This window comes from Telmatherina bonti, assembly GCF_933228915.1.
Source record: "Telmatherina bonti genome assembly, chromosome: 15".
Lineage (NCBI taxonomy): Eukaryota > Metazoa > Chordata > Actinopteri > Atheriniformes > Telmatherinidae > Telmatherina > Telmatherina bonti.
In genome coordinates, this window is record NC_136613.1 from 18,444,117 (window position 1) to 18,463,964 (window position 19,848).

The following is a 19,848-nucleotide window of genomic DNA, read 5'->3' on the forward strand; positions in this document are numbered from 1 at the left end:
AAAAGATTCAAAACAATAACGTTTTGTTGATGTTTACCTAACCCAGTTACCTGAAATGCTGAAACTCATTCATGTCTCATGCTCTGGTGTTCACCATGTTGTGGAGTGGTCATTTCAGGCAAAAATCACATCTCCATCACGTTCAACTCCTCTATACTCTGTGTCGTTTTACTGGGTTGTGATTTTACCATTTCAGTTATGTCAAAGTCCAATTTGTGCTTTTCTTGTGGAATAATTCTCTAATCTTTATCACATATTAGGTAAAGCCATCTAAAGCTACCAAGATATATTTTGTTAAAACAAAAAATACCTCAAATAATATATAGGACTAAACAAATGTTACATCTGATGATCTCATCATGTCCTCAGCTTTCTGTCACTTCTGTATGTTAGAGCATCCCTCTCAGGTCTTTACTTTACCACATTCTACTCATTTGTGAGTGAAATCGGTTCCTGTCATGCTGCTTTTTATGTTGAGAGTCCAGTTTCTACAAAATGCACTGACGTCAACACAGATACATAGATCAGTATGAATAAATCATCTGTCCTAAAAACCATCCCAGATGTATGAAATAGTATTTGCTGAAAAGACCTTACTTGAAATAAGCTGTTTCAAAGCTACTTACTTTTTTTTTTTTTTTTTTTTTTTTTTTTTTTTTTTTTTTAAAACATGTTGACATTGCACATTTCCAAAGGTTGATGAAATCAATAAATTCTGTAAGAAAAAATGTGGGAATAAGATTTTTTTGTTCACATAAAGTTGTTTTTGCCTGGGTTGAAGAAAATGCATTCTGAGGCAGGTACAAACACCTACTTTGCGTAGCTCTCCACAGCAAACAGGCCGCTAACATTTCTGATTACAGGAACAACGGTTTCTGCCTTTTGAGAATAAAAATGCACACACACTGACAACCAAGAAGAACAAATAACATACCCCACTGGAAAGAAGGAACTCTCTCTATTTTTACACAAATGATTATCATCTCCGTTTGTCACAGCCAAACCCAACATCCAGCTGACATTATTTAGTCGTAAAAAAAAAAAAAAAATTAAAATTAATACACATTTTCCATGAAAAAATGTTTCAATTGTACTTGATGGTTATTGTTTGATGTGATTGTTGATGAAAGCAAAAACCTCAAAAGGTTGTTTCTTTGGTATGTCGATTGGACTTTGACTGCTGTGGCATTCATAGCTCATAACTCCTGGAATGCTTCTTTTTCTTTTTTTGTTCACTTTTCTTGTTTTTCAAATGATAGTTTTGCTTTGAAATCTTCCAATTCACAGCTGTCAGAAAAATGTAATCTCAGGAAGATAATTGACAAGCTGTAGGCATGAAATCTTACGACACAAAAAAAACAAAAAAAACAAAAAACAAACAGCATTTTGCTAAATCCTTTGACCCCTCTGCAGCATTACTACGATGAAAAAAAGGAGATAGATTTTTGTATCACTGTCCTCAGTTTCACTGATTGCAACAGTGACACAACAATATAATCATGAAATGACAGCAGGAATTACGAGTGCTGTAGTTTTCATTGTTATTAAAGAATCAAAAGTTATTTCATGTATAAAACTAATAATCTGCCTACGTTTGATGTAAGAAAACTGAAAGAATTCAATACAATTTTATTATCCTTTTTTATTTCTTGACTACATGTAACCAGAACAATATTCATTTGAAGCAGTCACTTCAGAGAGTTGATTATGTTGGTGAAAAAAAAGCACAAAGAAGACAGCACAGCACTAGATTTCTAATGACCTGAAGCCAATGGTATGAAAAAAGAAAGGAAAAAAATTAACAAGAATGTAAGGGTCAATTTTCAAAGATGTTGTGACCTCTGTGTTCATTGTCCCACAATGATAATGGTCCATAATCAAAGTAAGGATCCTCAGTGCTTGTGTGGCGCTGTGTCAAGGCTCATTAAAGTTAGGGCTGTTCTCAATATTGACCTGAATGCTAAATTTGTTTGAGAGAGACATAATGAAAGCAATGAGACACAATCAAAGAACTCAGACAGACAGTCATGGCATGCCAAATACCAAGGCATCAGTCATTCACAACATCTATTAACAGCTAGGAAACGGACTTCTTTGTCATTTCAGGCAATAACTGGAAGTAAATTTAAATAAGTAAATGTTTAGTTCAGAGGGAGCGTGAGGATCAAAACTGTTTGTAATTGAGGCAAAACACTGTTTGCAATATTGACCTCAGAGCCAGAACTCTGCAGTGAAATCCAGCTCTAACAGGTCTGCTTCTTCTTCTTCCTTATCTAGTTGATCTTCCATTAGACTTAATAAATAAGACATTTTTCAGTGAGGCTTTGCAAATAATTCTTTGTGGAAAATTTTAAATATCAAACATGAAAATTCAGATCGTGTGAGGTCTGCCTACTGTTTACAAAAAGCTTTAACAAGGCACAACAAAAACTGAGTTAGTTTTGCATTCTAAATCAGCATACTTAAACTGGCAAAGACTCCACATCAGACTATGATGCAATTCCTCCTATCCAATCCACTCTCATTTCAATTCTCATTGTGGTCTGTCTGCAACAAGGACACTGCATCTAACCCAGAAAAAAGAAAAGACGATAACACTAATCGCTCTAGATATTTTAACCTTGGTAATTAAACCACTGTTTCTTCAAGGTCACTTATCCCGCAGATAAAAAATATTTTAATGAAAAGCATCTATCAAGCCTTCACTGAGAAATATGTTTCTCAAATCCTGAACCCTTATCACCAAATCCTAGGCAGGATTTCATGCAATTTGTGGAAGCAAATGCCTTCTTTTCACCATTGCCTCCCTGAAAACTCCACATGTGTGGATGAAAATGGCTGCTAAAATGGAGTTTCATCCTGGCTTAGATGAGGAGAGGGAGCATTTACATTGCCTCGGTTTCTTATTTTCCTCTCCCTTTAGTGGAGGATATGAAACATAACCATCCAGCATGACTTTTAAATCCCACAATCCAGCAGTTCTGTGAACCCTCCTGCTGGTCTAAACAAACAAGTCATGCTACTGATTAAACCTAAGTCCAAAGAAATTAATACACAATTAACTGACTGTAGAATTTCTCTAAATTCGATTAAACTGGAAGGCCTGTCAGAGGGATGGAAATTACAAGCATGGCAGAGGCAGCAGACCTGCTTCCAGGTTATTTGATTGGTCGACATGCTGCCAGGTTGCTGCACCGGTTATGCACCAAAGCTACAATAAATGAGAATCTGAACATAGTTTGAGCTGCCTTGGAGAAAAAAAATGAATGTTTATGAGGAGTTTCCTTTGGGGATTTAGCTCTTGCACCAGAGGGAGGAGTGATTGCGTGGGCTCTCGTCATCTTTTTTTTCTCCAATCCATTTAAAAGACTCTTCCGTCATATGAGATCTTTTTCTTCCATCATCTTGAGAAAGAAGATTAGAGCTGGATCTGAATACTCTAAAGCACTGTGTGTCTTTCTCTTTCTTCTCATAACCACTTCTCTTTGACCTTGATGGAGACATTATATTCGGTCAAGAAAAGGAAGCAGAGAAAGTCTGCATTGGTTACACAATATCAAAGTGTTGAAACAATAATAAGTAACAACAGTTCTCATAAGCAAGTTAATAAAGTATTATTATCAAGTAAGAACATATAGGAACAATTTTCTTTTGCTGAAATGCTCCAGTAACAGACATGTCCCAGATGTTCCTGCCTCTTAACCTTTCATATGGAAGCTGAGAGTGGCCATGCATGGCTGTTGTTCTTTTTTAATCGTTTTCTCAAGATAACAAGGACAGTTTTCTCGCGATAACAGGATCATTTATCTCATTATCTCAAGATTTCATTGATCAAAACAGACTCCATGACAGCTGGGGAGGGGCGACAGTGAATCATAAAACTTAATGGTTAGACAAGCTGCAATTTCAGCTTTTGTCAGACTTGATAGAATAAAATCGGATGTATTGATCAGTGATGGATGTTCCTCCACATGATGTCAGCTTTCATCCATTACTGGCTTGAATGCACTGAGGTATCCTAGCAGCGTGGAGAACAGCTCTGTACTGGGATGCCCCTTGGACCCACCACTTTTCCCTGTTGTCAGAGAAGCATAAAAGCTGTGAGAACTCTTCATTATTTTTCATCAACAGTGAAATAAATGTTCAATATATTGTGTGCTATCTCTGGAATCCATGCTGCATCACCAACTTTGAGCGCTTCCTCCATGACGTTGTTCAAATGCATTTTCTCCTAAACTTCAAATAAACCCCTCCACCCTAGCATACCAGTTGTGTTACATTCAATACTCTTGCGTCTGCCATTTAACAGTAGAAAGCGGTAACAGGTTTAAGCTCTATTTCTGAAGACATGGCTCAGTGCTTATCACAATTTTGCAATTTTGGTGCTTAGTGGGTTCATAGCTAATATACTGTATTATCAATGGTGCTTCATAAGAAGGTACTTTATATGTTCTGTTTGTGATTCGCTTACCTTCTTGTGTAAAACAAATCCTCTTGAACATCTTGATAGGAAAAAGCATTATGCTGTTCATAAAGAATTACTGGTTTATGTGGCCTTGATCATCTTGTTTGACAAGGAACCTTGTCCTGTTCAGAAAAATGGCAAGCAGAATGATGGTCTCACTGCTGTATTATGCCGAACAAATTTGCTTTGCAAACAGGGAGTTTTATGGATGTGTACATAAGGCTCCCCTTGATGCTTCAGTATTGTTCTTTATTTATTTTTTTTTAATTTGGTTATTGCTGAATTATATATTAGTGCTGAATCTGACAGGGGAACAACAGAAGGGGAGAGTGAAAAGAAGAAAAAATTGAGACAAAACTACAAAAGAGAGAAAACAGTGACAACTAGACAATCAGCACCCAGACAGAAAAATCAGCTCTTACACATTTGAGGAAACCTAAAAGAAAGCATATGTTCGAAAACAAAGTCGAGAATGACGTTCTATACGAAGACAAATAACATAACTGTGAAAACATAACTATAGTAATAACACAGTAACTGTGTAAACATGCATGTTAGTGAAGTGTGTGTGTGTGTGTGTCACAAAGAAAGAGAGAAAGAAAGAAAGTGAGAACACAATAAGGAATTAGTTGAGTTTATACCCAAGACCTAGGTTTACCAACAAACCAGTCACCTCACCATAAGGATGACCATGCATCCATTTAGAAGAGGGCTGAGCAAAGCCACATCCAGACCAACAAACTGTGAGTGAGAGTTCAAGTCTTGCACCCAAGTGTGACTTCAGTCCAGGACTCAGTGACCCGTGAGCCTGAGAATCCCTCTAGCAGAGGCCCCGCCCACTACCTAGTTGTTGTTGTTGTTTCCCTGTAAGCTTGTCCCTCTTAAGGGGTCGCCACAGCGAATCTTTTGGCACGTTTTACTTGGGATCCCCTTCCTGATACAACCCTCTGCATTTATCTGGGCTTGGGACCCTGAGAGGCTGTTAGAGAACAATTGTGTCTGCCACCCCCTCCCCACCGACAAGCAAAGAAATAGGAAATAATATTAGGTGTATCCTTATCTTAAACGACAGGCAGGTAAATATTATCCTCTCATCATTTCAGTAGCTTTCTTGTGGCACCCTGGGCTGGTTGTATGATTCAATCAAAGGCATTTCTTTCTGTTAAATAAATAATGATATATACTGTAGAATAACATGAACATGCTTGCCCCTTTTTAACAATGTTGCTCCATTCCTGCTTTTATTTATTTATTCTTTTTTACTTTTATTTCTTCCAGTGTCACAAAGTGTATTTTGATCCACACTAATTATAGAAAAGGCAAAGTAAAAGGAAGGCAGCCATTTTTTACTTTACTTGTTTTGTTTAGGGAAGTTTCAAGGGTGGGGGGGGTTGTTGGAAAGTGAAAAGTCAACACAGCTATTAAATATTCTGAAGTGAGGCTGTGTTGGAACAAAGTTAAAGGAAGAATCAGGAAGAACTTTACATGGGTGCCTCGTCACCGACTTCAGTGCAGCATCTGACAACACTTTAAGAACTTTATCTTGAGGCGGCTTTGCATAGAGCACAAACGTCTTCCAACTTTTGTAAAAGAGCCTTTGTTCTGGTCTCAGCTCCAAAATACTTTTTTTTTCATACTGAGTTTCTTTCATACTCTTTTCTTTTTTTCTTTTTTTTTTTAAAAGCTTTAATATGTTTTTCTGTCCAAAACTCTAAGCTAAATTTAGTCTTGTTTTTACCACATCTTTCTACTTAAGTAAAGCAGGAACTCTTTTGCCACATTTAGCAGCTACTCCTCCCACTGACAGCACACCGATCCCCGAAAAATGTTATCATCACCATCCCAAGGCAAAAAGTGAAGGAACACAGCACACTTGCATAGACTAATTGCCTTTTTTCGGTGGGAGAAACCTGATATAACGGTGCATCGACTGAATTATAGACTTCAAAGCTATGATTCTAAAAATTGTAATATAATAAATTATATAGCTTAAAAATAAAAATAAGATTGCGTTTCTGGTAATTGTACATTTATTAGCTTATCATTGCATGCGCACACAATGACACAAACATATTTGAACAAGACATGAAATGAAAAACAACACATGAAAATCCCTCTACCACATTTAATTCACCCTCTCATCCTCCCACACTACCTTGATTATCACTCTGGCAGCCTCACACTTGCAAAGAATTTTAATTTAATCACTTTCTATTTGTACACAAGCTGGAACAGTCTGTTACTCTCATACGTTTCTAGCATGCACCATCCCTATCAGATATTTCCTTGTATGGTTGAGGTTTGAATTAGCCCACATGTTTGCATTTTGTACACCTTGCTGTGGAGAAGAAAAACAAGGGAACAAAGCAAAATAAATGATGTGCTTCCAACAGAATTTCTCTGCCATGCTTCATGTGGGAATCTTGGAGATCCCCCTATCAATTCAAAAGAGGACAACATCTAGAGGAAAGTGTTTTACATGAATGAAACACAGCTTCACAGGCAGAGTAACTTATTAACATGACTGAGAAAATCATGAGAGAATTATAAGGAAATGGATTTTTCATCTTTGTGGGAGACAGTGTGTATCATGTTTTGATTTACACGTTTCTGTGCAGCCAGTACGTTCTGTAAAGTTATTTTTTTAGACACAACATCGCTCAGCTTTTATTTCCTGGGGAACTTTCTGAAAATTATTTTTCTAGCTCAAAATGATTAAAGGTTCAGGACTATGCATGCAACTAATGTTCCAAAATAGGCTGCAGTATATATATTGCGCTGTCACTTGAAAAGTCAAAACATTAACAAGCAACATCAAGAATGTCTCCACTATGTGACCTTGGGGTTTTTTCTCTCAACAACCTTTGTTGACAAAGCTGATATGACATTTTGAGTGTCTTGGGTTATTCTGTGAATGAGAGTTCAATCATCGCATCATTAATGGGTTTGGAGTGCGGCCAGTCATTCATGACACCCTGCTTTATAGCTTTGCCAGAAATCTCTGCTGAAATGAGAAGGTTGTAGATATTTTCTATGGAGCTATTTCCTGACCAGAGGGGGCCTTTGATTAATGGCCTTTTCCCCAGCGAAGCCATTTAGGTAATCCAAAAGAATAATCTCCTCTGTCTTTGAAACCTTAAACTGAGCACATTGACCAGGACTGGCTGTCTCCTCCTCGTCAATTACAGGGATAATTAGTATTTATGGTTTTTGTCAGTCAAGATGATTTAAGTCAATTGTTTTGTCTTTTTGCTCTTGCTTTCGGTTCGCATTAAAATAACTCAAGAGCCCGTCTGTGCACCTGCAGCACAAAGGACACACGTATGAATAGGTAGTAGATAGCCAACAGCCTCTGGAGAGGCTGCTTTGCATGATTATATTTATTCAGCTCTGGTAGATCCTTATCCAACAACAGCAATTTACAGCCCTATTGATCATAGGCTCTGTTTTATTAGTCAACTAAATCAGTTTTTATCAACTCGAGATTTTTTTTATTTATTTATTTATTCATTTATTTATTTATTTATTTGCACATGATAAACCCAGTGTTGACTGATCTAGATTTATGTGTGTGCTCAAGTTATTGTTTCAGTTTTTTTTCTTCACTTTGTCCATCACTCTCCAGCCTATTGTAGAGATTTAGACTGAAAAAAAAAATCCCCTCAGTAAGTAAATATAACTGCTTCCCTTCAAAGCTTGTTGAGTGTTCTCTTGACTCACATCTACTGTGTATTGCCTGGGAGACTCAGCCTGAGCTTTACGCTGCAAGTGTTAACGCCAATTAAACCCCTGGCACCGCCCTGTCATTCTCCGCATTCCGTGACATATGAGTGATAACACAGACCCTTACCTACAGCTCTCATCTGACACACATTAAATGGCAGTAGACCCTTGCGTTTCCTGACATTTTGTGGGAATCGATTGCAATTTAATCAGTATGAGCGTGCTGTTATCAGCCACGCTTTCACCAGCTGTGTTACCTGGACTGATTTCTATATGCTCAAAAGAGAAACGTAAAAAAAAAAAAAAACACATTAGCTTTATAGCTATTTCAAACTATGAAAACAGGAAATTGTCACCAATTCATCTATAAAGCAGATCAAAAATAGATGACACCATCCAAGTTGATAATAATAATAATCACAGATTTGATGAGAGCATGTTTCCATTCAATTTGCACGCTTAGATTTATTGTCTATTTTGAACAGTCATTAGTCCCTTTCTCCCCCTCCTTCTCCCCTTTCTCTCTCCATATGACTCCTTGTGTGTCTCCCTCTCTCTTTTTCTCTTTCCCCCTGGTGGTAAGTGCAGTAATTATCCCATTATCCTTTGAAGTTTTCGTAAAATCCTGGGCCCCAAACAACCCCCAAACATGTGAATACATGGTCCTTTTAAGTATTTGGGGTCCTACAAGGTAGCCCACAGCTGGAATATTCTCTCTTTCAAAATAAGCCCAAAAGAGCATTGTTTTACAGAGTAAAAAGCATGCTGTTCAAGGAGCTCAACAGATACAAATCTTTTTCTTTGAGCAAAGGCGTTTGGAGGCCAAATTATACTTCAGAAAATCATCTGTGAACTCATAGTGAAGTGTGCCAACTGAACCCTTCTAACACCAACATTTCCTGCTGAAGAGACCCCACAAATGCACACAGATGCCTCAAGGTAACTACAAATAAAGTCTATAGAGCTCAGCTCTGCGATTAACAGACTGAGCTTTCAAAGCATGCTTAGTACCAGTTTCTAAATGACTTAATGGGGTGATAATGAGTTGAAAATGAAAATTTGTCTCTATTTTCAGAAAACCTACAGTGGTATTGCAGGCTGCACATCCTCGCACATGTGCAGGCGCTCGCAGACGCAAGTTGTTATCCTCTCATCCTTTGAATTTGCAATTAAGCATGCACAGACCGTCATCTTATAGAGATAATTTGGGAGAGACGAATACACCGGCACATGTTCCAATTTCTATTCATGTAAGATGAAATATTGATTATGAATGGCAGCAGAGAAATTTGGGCAATTAATTGGAATAAAATCTCACAAACATGCACGCTCACCTTTATTGGGTAAAAGCATTAAAACATCAGTGATGTGCATTTGTCTGCATGGGTCCTGCCTGCTGCTAAGTATTTCTCTGGGTTGCTGCCTAAGGCTATACAAATATGAGCTGAAAATGAAAGCAACTCCATAACCGTTTGGATGCTGGATGGACTGATAAACGTGATAGAAATGCTCAAGCTGTTTATGTCGTCTCAGCCAGTGCTCTCCCGCGCTTTATAACCAAATCCACATGGGAGCATGAGAGGTGATGGTCAGCTGAATTATCATCGCTGGTGCGGAACATGGGCGTAATACCAAGGAACAGCAACTCATGTTGATACAAACATGCAGACATGCACTCTGTCCTGCAAATACAGCACTGCTATGCCAGGCAGCATGACACAACATGCATGCAAACACATGCTGTGAGCTAATAATTGTGGGTAAATAAAACAAAAACACCCAATGCTACATAAATGCAGAATAAATTAAACACACATGCAGCCACATAACTTATTAATACATACCATCAACACAGTGTAGGTTGAACACTATCAGGGCTGCAAATGATCAGGCAAAAGATGTGTGAGCAGAGACTGTCATTAAAGGCAAAATGTGTGTTACCGTGGCAACATCATAGAGGCCTCCATCCTTTTAATGTTGTGGTTAGGAACGAACGACATTGCACCCAAACCCCATGTGAATTAAAGGCACATAGCTAAATAAAGCTCAAGTACCTCGCTGCCACACTTTTACAAGCCGCTGTTTGTCTCTTCTCTGTGGGGAATTCTGTAACAACCTGTTTCTGTGGGGTAAAAAAGGCAAAGTGTCAACACTTGACAATCAAAGTACCGGTAGCTCTTTTTTTTCCCCCCCTTTTTAACCACAATTTAATTGGTACAGAATTATTCCAGATGCAAAATGACAAAAGTCTAAAATCTTGACTGTCACACTTTGAGATGATGGTAATTGCACAGCAGTGCTCGAGGGTGTCATTTAATGTCTTTACCAAGTGATCTGGCACAATCTCAATTTCATTCAGCTTATTTCCTTCAGCTTGGTTAAATGCAACAAAGTTTAAATCCTCACCGCTCCATTTCGACCTCTCTGACCAAGGTAATTACCTTGACTCTTGAATCATTGGAGGCAAAGATAAAACCCACAGATCTCTGCTTCAGATTATAAGTGTGGCTTTAGCTGTCCTCTGCGAACTGCAGCACAGTTGTTCATTCTAGTTTTGCGTGATGATTTTTTTTTTTTTGTCTTATTTGTTTATTCATTAGCATTTGATCTGTCATCCAAGGAAAAGTTGTCTTTGGTTTACAGGGGAGCCTTGTCAGCATGAGAAACCAAGATAAGGTGCTTCTTGTATTTAATTAAGAGGGAAGGAAGCCCTCCTGGTATCTAGGTACATACAGGCACCTCACAGCAATTGACCTTTGTGAACATGTCAAGACTTTATCTTGCTCACATCAGCCCCAAGCAGGAGTTGTCAAGAGAGTAAATAGCTGTGCTCTCACGCATCCTTTTGATTTCCACAAGCAGAGCATCTTCAAGTGGTTGCTCATGGTGTAAAGGATATTATTTTTCACCCAAGGGAGGCAAAATGATTTTATGCTCCCTGTCACAGTGTTTCTAAAACATCTAAATGTTAATTTAGGCATGTCATGTATTTTTTTTTACTTCTACAAAACCAAATTAACGTCATGCCGTGATTTACTGCAAAATACATGCAAAAAATAAACTTCTTAAAATATGTTTGATGGATTTAAGTCATACTGAGTATTTTCTTAATGTGTGCTGCAAATAAATGACACATGTAAAGAATAATTTTGGGGTTTGTCATAATAGAACAACTTCAAATCAGAAATTGAGATTTGCATGAAGTATTTACTCTTATAACAACTTTGCCAGTTGAGTTTGAACAGTCTTTATATATTATTCAGTTGTTATTATACTTGTTCAGTCAAAGTAGCTTGTAATGTCATCACATCCAGGGATTTTGACGGGGATTAACAAAGAAAGGCGTGGAGTGGGTTAACTGACAAAACTCTTTCTTAAGTCAACAGTGCCATCTTCAGGTTGGATATAAAGTGGCAAGTGTTTTAAGTTTTCAGTTTGGTTTTGATGATGAAAATCATCCTTCATTGTGAAGCAAAACGGTAATAATAGTAAACATTTATATATGAGAAATGTATATAAAAGGCTCATTTTATACAATTCACACAAAATATCAAAGTCTGAAACAACTAGTGCTTTTTAACTTATTATTTAAATATTGTTTACATTATTATTATTATTATTTTTTGTTTTGTTTTTTATTTATTTATTTATTTATTTATTTATTTATTTAGTTAGCTCTGAGGGTAAATTATGCCAAAGAAACAATCACTCTAAAGAATATGGCATTTTAAATATATATATATATATATATATATATATTTTTTTTTTTTTTTTTTTTTTTTTTTTTATCTGACACTCAGAAAGCAATTTAATTGGCCTGACCTGTCATGAAAAAAAATCATTTTACCTTTCTTACTATAATAAAATAAGCTATGTCTGCCTTGTAACTTGTAAACTTGCTTTTTGTTCTATTTGGGTTTCGACACATAAGCAGTAAGTCATGTTAATCATCAAAAAGTGTGTTGTGTTTGTGACCCCTCAGTACTTTATGCATTTCTTACTTGACCAACAGGTGGTGATATAGAACAACAAGAAAACAAAGGCTGTTATTAAAGCGCTGAGTCTCATTTACCACCAGGTGTCATAAAAGCATCTCCGATGAGTCCCCAGACCAAGGAAATGCTTGAGAAAGCAACATTTCATTTTTCCCTTTCATTTTATGTAATGAAATGTAATCTTGCTTCTCCGACTGACTTTCTCATCATCATTATTCAAGTATATAATCAAGGAGAACAGAGGGATAAACCTACTGACAAAGTAATGGTGAATAATTCCATGCAGATGCGATAAAATTACAGATATTTTACTTTGAATTTTAATGTGTTTGTATCAGTTTATCTTTGTGAAATAAGCCTCTGGGGCTGATGTGTAGTATCAATTTCAGTGTCCAGGGAGCAAGTTAAGTGAGGAGAAAGGCCAGTAACCACGTCGGATGAGATGAAAAGGTTGATGGAGTCATGCTGAGTACATCCTGGGCAAGTTAGTCTGGAAAAACAATGAAGATCTCTGTGATTCAAGACTAGAAAAAAGATGAACAGAGCCATGTTTTAATAAGTTAATAATATGAGTATATTAAATATACTCATATTACACTCAACTCAAATATACTTAAATATATAATATTCAAATAGAGCAATATTAATTGGATGGATGGATGGATGGATGGATGGATGGATGGATGGATGGAAACTTGGACTATTTACATTGCTATGATAGAAAATATAGAGATTTTGTGCATTTCAACACCTAAATGAAAGGAGCAGCTTTAAGCAGGTACTTTGTGCATAGCTGTAATTATGTGAAACTGCCCAGAGAAAAATACTGGTGTGAGCCTTCTACAAACGGTGTTGACTGCCATAAAAGGCCTTGCCCTTAGCACTAAGAGATATGTGTGAAAGGTGTGACATGTCGTCCACGGTGGCTGACTGTGTATCCAACATATTTGTTTTCCCCACACATCCTCAAGGCAGACTGGAGTTGCCCTCAGTTGCATGTACTCACAGTGCCTGTTGTCAAGTGTTCTTGTATCAATGGCTGATTTTCTTGCCCTGTCCCTTATTGCCCTTGTCATTTAGCTGACCCTCAGTTCTTTATCTAATGATGATGCAGTGTGTCAGGCCAGCTGCAACACTCTGCCCTCGATGCCTACAACTTATCACCTGCTAAAAGGTGGCCTTTCCAAGTCTTATCTGACCATCTCATGTTTTAACCCTTTATCGGGCACTCAATGAAATACTTTGAAATTAGATATTTTAACCTAAAATTGTCCTTCTGTCCAAGACTTTAATTCTGTTGTTACATTAACAACAACAACAAAAAAAAATAGTTTCATGCTAAATATGAAAGAAGACAAAGTGATCAAAACTTGCCCCATAAAGGGTTAAAGTTTTCACTACCCTGAACAACCATATAGGCAATTTGTTCCAACCCTGATTGGCTAAACTGCTTCCGAAGTGTGCTCGTGTTTAACCCATTAAGTCTCCTGTAGGTACATGAATCTTAATAAATCACTGACAAGTTCCTCATTATTTTAAGACTGGAGCCCCCAGCTGCAAAACTGCTTAAATGCATGAGTTATTTATTGAAGCACAAGTTTGAAAGATGCCCTACATCCTGTTTTAATACTCTTCTTAACTCCTGCTGTTTTGTAGTGAGCTGATAATTAAATAGATTGTATTGCAATGTTCTTAATTTACAAGGTCTGATCAGTAACTGTAAGTGCCTTGTACTAACAAACATGTTATTTTCCCTCAAATTGCCCAAAACCATACCAGCATAACAGGATAATAAGGACTAATCATTGGAATCTTAATAATCAGTTTAAATCCACTGTAAAATGAAGAACTAATTATTATATTTCATCAAAATATCTGTAAGTTAGATTGCTTCAGCATATGTCTCTAAACAACAAAACATACAGTATACTAATCTAGTTTTTTAAAAGACCATCTAACAAGCTCAGGGTTGTTTAGTTGTTTGCTGTTTTGCATCACATCTGATGTAACAAAGACCTTTGAGAGCCTTCCTGCTAGACAATGGCAGAGCAGTTTACTAGGACTGTTTTTTGTTTGCTCCAGCTGGACACAGATGATAAAGTGCAACATGCCATCTATATGCAACATAAATCAGAAGCGCTCCCCATCATCCTCTGTGGCATAATTCCAACTCCATTTGTTTATTTCTGACCTTGAAACGCATAATTGTTAGTCATCATTTTCACTCACTCATTTGTTGTGATCATTCCTTTCATGTGTGTGTTTTTGAGCACATGCATGGGAGTGTGTTTGTGCAGTGTGCTGCTTTCTGTTCCCAGTTGGTGAAGATTATGTTCAGTGTCATGGAAGACTTGGAGAGATATTAAATGAGGCTCATATCATGCATCGCCTGTGTGTGTGCCTCACGCTCCCTCTGCACATTGTGACCATGGATGAAAATAAATTATCAAGCTGACGGTAAACAAAAGCATGAGCATAAACAAAATTTAAATACACAAAGTTTAATCCAAATTTGACTGAATATTGGATTTATATTAACAAATATTACTAATATAACAACATCTATCATGGTTGTAATTACAGCTATCAAATAAGATACGAGACAGCTGAAAAATATAGCTAATGATGTAATAAAGATAAATGCTGATTTATGCAAAAGTAGTGAATAATGATGGGGTTAAGCTAATGCTGTAGCTAATATCAGACCCAATCTGGGGTAACAAAACCTTTCAGGGCAGAGAAAACAGAAGCATAAATGAATTGCATGCACAGTGAATGCAGCCTTCATACTTTAATACGAGCCACAGGCGGTGTCCCTGATGTGCCTGCTCTCCTCCCATGTGAGCATGAGCCAAGTGGAGAGGATGATGGATATAGCTCCACGAGGACACAGCAGTAAGCAACGATACTTGACATGTCTCCGCATGAGTGCCAACGCATCAGGCTGAAAAGGTCACAACGGGTCTTTTTTCTTTACCTTTTGCTTAGTTGCTAAGCCAACAAAAACTTTGCATGCATTGTGTGCCACCAGCTCAGATCAGATAAATTTAATTGCGAGAACTGAATTATTTACTTTGATTATCCCTCTGTGAGGGTAATTTCATAACTGTTTGGTTTCCATTAGGACCAGGTGATAACACACACAGTGAGTACAGTGAGTCATGCTCTATGACTTATAGTTTAATATAAACAAATAGGCGAATACGGCATTATTCAAAACCACAACACTTAAATACTTAAGCTCTTTCTCAGCATGTTAGGAAATAACAATACAAATCCAAACATAGTAAAATCTCCCATTATACATCAGATGTCTTTATATATGAAGACTGCTTTGCTCAGTGAGCCGTTTAGTGGTCAGAAGCTATGCCATCTCATTTTTTAGAAAGAGACCATTAAATTATAAAATAAAATAAAATAAAATAAAACAAAATAAAATAAAACAAAATAAAATAAAATAAAATAAAATAAAATAAGCAAGGAATCTATTCTTTGTAACCTAACAACTCACGGATCTTGAATGGACATCAATGTGACATGGTGGGAAAGATAGCAGAGAAACTTTTTGTTTATTTTTTATTTATTTGTAAATGGGTCAGTTTGACCCGCAACATAACAGGAGGGTTCCTAAACCATCGGTGAGAAGTTGACAGTTTGATGAGAGTTGTTCTTGCATGGGGACTGCACATAGTTTTGGGGGGAGATGACCAAACAGAACATAGCAGAAGGAAAAGAACCGGAAAGCTGTTGAGGAAATAGAATCAATTCCTCCCAGGTGAAAAGAAAGACAGCGACATCCGTGTCATGCAGTCTATCCCCCCCCCCTCCCCACCCCCCACCTCCCGCAGGCATTTAACATAACAGGATTGGCAGATTATGAAGAGCTGATGTGACTTGACAATAGCATGGTTTTGTTTTCTGCATGAATGATGCGCGGTGTTGCTGCACAGGAGCGCGCCGTGGTCCGCTAAACCATGGGTATTTTTGGGGACATCTTTATAGTCGGTAGGTAGACCACATATTTTTGGAGGGATCTCTCTCAGCATGATGCTCCAGTGAGCTGATTCTTTGTGCATGAAATGACTTGACATCCTCCCGACCACCGAGTGAGCCAGAGTGCGCGTGAGTGCGAGCGTCCACGGAGAGAGATAGAAGAAGGGGGGAGAGAGAGAGATGGAGACAGAAGAGAGAATAAGCAACTTTGGAGCCATGCATAGCCGCGTCTCCTCCGGCACAGGGTGCTGAAAGAGAAGCATTTGGCAGTTATGGTTGATCAGCGTTTCTTTCATCCTCTCTTGTGCAACAGAGACGACAGGAGACACCGCGTAAAATAGATCCTGTTTCCGTTTTCGTTTTTTTTTTTAACGGATTAAAAAAATACGGGATGAAACACCAAAAGAGTCTGCAGCTTCATCAGTGCGCGTGAGGTATGTATAACAGCAGGAGTTTGGCAGAAATGATGCAGATTGTATTTCCTCTGACGCTAGTATTTGTCATTTGCGTAGCTTTACATTCAAACCATTTGTTTAATCACATTTCCACGTCCTAAGTAAATGGTATATGGCTTTCCCTCACAGCGGATTTGGACCTTTGTTTTGCACATAAGATAGCTCTGACCTTGCTTTTTGTTCTTTACATTGCTTGAAGGAGTTGCTTTGTTTGAGATTTTTAGAAAGAAAAAAAAATAGAAGCCAGAGAGACTGAAGTTACCTCTGGGTCGCTTCTTGTGTGGAAGTTGCTTTCACTGCTGCCTGCCCTGTTTTACATCACAATGTATGTCTTTTATTTTAGATGACATTGAGGATCCCTTAGCAGGACTGTGAGCTTGGCCATCATTTGCAGGAAAATGCAGCTTTGGATTCCTTATGTTTTGCTAAGTGCAACATCCGTGTGCACTGTTGAGATGTCTGGCCATTATGGAGAAATATGTCAAAGACTGTGTGCCTGCGAGGAGAAGGAAGGGATACTTACAGTGAGCTGTGAAAACAGAGGAATTGAAAGTCTCTCAGACATCACTCCAGTGCACTTCTATCAATATAATCTCCTCCTCACTGGAAATCTTTTAAAAAAGCTATCTGCCAATGATTTCATTGAGTACAAAGGACTTACAATATTACATCTGGGGAATAATGAAATATCTGATGTTGAAGCAGGAGCTTTTAATGGACTGCAGGATTTAAAACGACTACATCTCAACAACAACAAAATAGATGCCTTGAAGGAAGAGTTTTTCTTTGGCCTGGAAAGTCTGGAATATTTACAAATTGATTATAATTACATCACCCATGTGGAACCAAATGCCTTCAGCAGACTTCGACATCTGGAGGTCCTCATCCTAAATGACAATTTGATATCAAATCTGCCTGTAAATATTTTCCATTACGTACCACTGACTCATTTAGACCTAAGGGGGAATCAGCTGAAAGTTCTCCCATACATAGGTCTGCTGGAGCACATGAACAGTGTGGTGGAGTTACAGCTGGAGGAGAATCCGTGGAACTGCTCCTGTGAGTTGATTGCTCTTAAAACATGGCTCGAAAGCATATCATACACCGCCTTGGTTGGTGATGTTGTTTGTGAGTTCCCCTTTCGACTTCATGGGAGAGACCTTGATGAGGTTTCAAAACAAGAGTTGTGCCCGAGGAGAGCCATCGCTGAATATGAGATGCCGCCTCTGCCACATTTGAGCACCAATGCATACTATAGGACCACCCCAGCTCTAGTTGCAGCCTCATTCACCTCATCTGGAATTGCAAGATCCTCATCAAGACCTACCAAGGGACCTCGCCAGTCGGCCAAATTAAAATCAAAACCCACTGCTCGTGCACCATCAAATAAACCACAAAATTACGGTCAGATCGTATCATTTCAGACCAAATCTCCTGTGCCTTTAGATTGCCCAACCGCCTGCACCTGCAATCTACAAATTTCAGACCTTGGCCTGAATGTCAACTGCCAGGAGCGAAAGATAGAAGAAATCTCTGATTTAAATCCCAAACCTTACAATCCCAAAAAGATGTATCTTACAGGGAATTACATCCCAGTGGTACAAAGATCAGATTTTGTTGAAGCAACTGGTTTAGATCTGCTTCATCTTGGTAACAATCGAATAGCTCGTGTCCATGACAGAGCTTTTGGCGATTTGACACATCTACGAAGACTATACCTCAATGGGAATCTGATAGACCGCCTTACATCTGAAATGTTTTACGGATTAGACAGCCTACAGTTCTTGTATTTAGAATATAATGTTATTAAAGAGGTTTCTGCTGACACTTTTCAGCACGTACCCAGACTCCAGCTTCTTTTCTTAAACAACAACCTTTTGAAAACTTTACCAGAGGGTACGTTTAATGGATTAACATTAGCTAGACTTAATCTCCGAAACAACCATTTGCGTTATCTGCCAGTCAGTGGTGTACTAGATCAGCTGACAGCACTTGTTCAAGTTGATTTGTATGAGAATCCCTGGGATTGTTCTTGTAGCATACTGGATTTGAAAATGTGGTTAGAGCAGCTTAGCACAGGCACAGTTGTAAACAATGTCATCTGTGGCTCCCCTAAGAGGCTAGCTGGAGAGGATATGAGATACATTAAGACAACTAATTTCTGCCCTAATAACTCTGATATACTTGCGTCCATGATTCCACCCTCTGAAGAATCTTTTCCTGGCAGTACAATCACTATAGAAACATCCTTGGACTCAGATTCTCAGTACAGCGCCATTCCTTTATCTGTTATGATTCTTGCTCTTCTCCTCATGTTCATTATGTCTGTGTTTGTGGCTGCGGGATTGTTTGTGGCAGTGAAAAAGAGACGTCAAAAGAATCAAAATGAGCAGAATAACTCAATGAATGCTTGCATTAGCTCTCTTAACATGGAATATGGCCTTTACAAAAAGGGATCCATTCCGAAAGTCAGAACATCAGCTGGACATGTATACGAGTATATCCCACCACCCACAGAATCCACATGCAGAACTGCTGCCCACACCCCAATGGACAACAAATCAGTGGATGGATTTAGAGACTTTGACGAGTTGAGTGGCGCATTTCTTGGTAACTCAGATGAAGAGGCAGCCAGTAATGTGATAAGCTCCGAATACAGTGCCACTACCCCAGAGCCTCTCAACAAGCCCTCAACCCCTCATCATGATGATCCGTCGTGCTGCTACAGAGATGTACTTGAGCCTGACAAGAACAGACGCTACAGCAAAACATTACCTTGCAGACATGGAGCACATTCATCAAATCACTATACCTCAGACTTTGATGCAAGGCATCAATATCCGCACCCAGAGAGAATACAACAGACAATACTTTACTGTACGGCACCAAGTACTGTTTATGTGGAGCCTAATAGGAGCGAGTACTGGGAACTCAAAGCGAAGCTGCATATTGATCCAGATTACCTTGAGGTTCTTGAGAAACGAACTACATTTACACAGTTTTAAGAGACTTGGCCTCCACACGGATACGGTGGATGCTTTTATACAATGTATTGGTTTTAATGAGGACTTAAAAAAGGTGTTAAAAGCATAAACAAACATTTTTGTTAAGTCAGCAGAGAGCATTGTGGGCCACAACATGCATTTTTGGAAACATGCTATACAGAAATGAGTGATAAAGGTGGCTCTACTCCTTTAAAACAACAATTAACACTAGT

General features: G+C 38.3%; 1 protein-coding gene across 1 annotated transcript; it reads left to right on the plus strand.

Moving 5' to 3' along the window:
* Positions 1–17,029: 17,029 nt before the first annotated feature.
* On the plus strand, positions 17,030–19,636 carry slitrk5b (SLIT and NTRK-like family, member 5b; the record flags this gene model as incomplete). The annotated part of the gene is made up of 1 exon (XM_079254500.1): positions 17,030–19,636. The coding sequence occupies one exon, from the start codon at positions 17,030–17,032 to the stop codon at positions 19,634–19,636; it is 2,607 nt and encodes an 868-aa protein (XP_079110626.1).
* Positions 19,637–19,848: the final 212 nt, after the last annotated feature.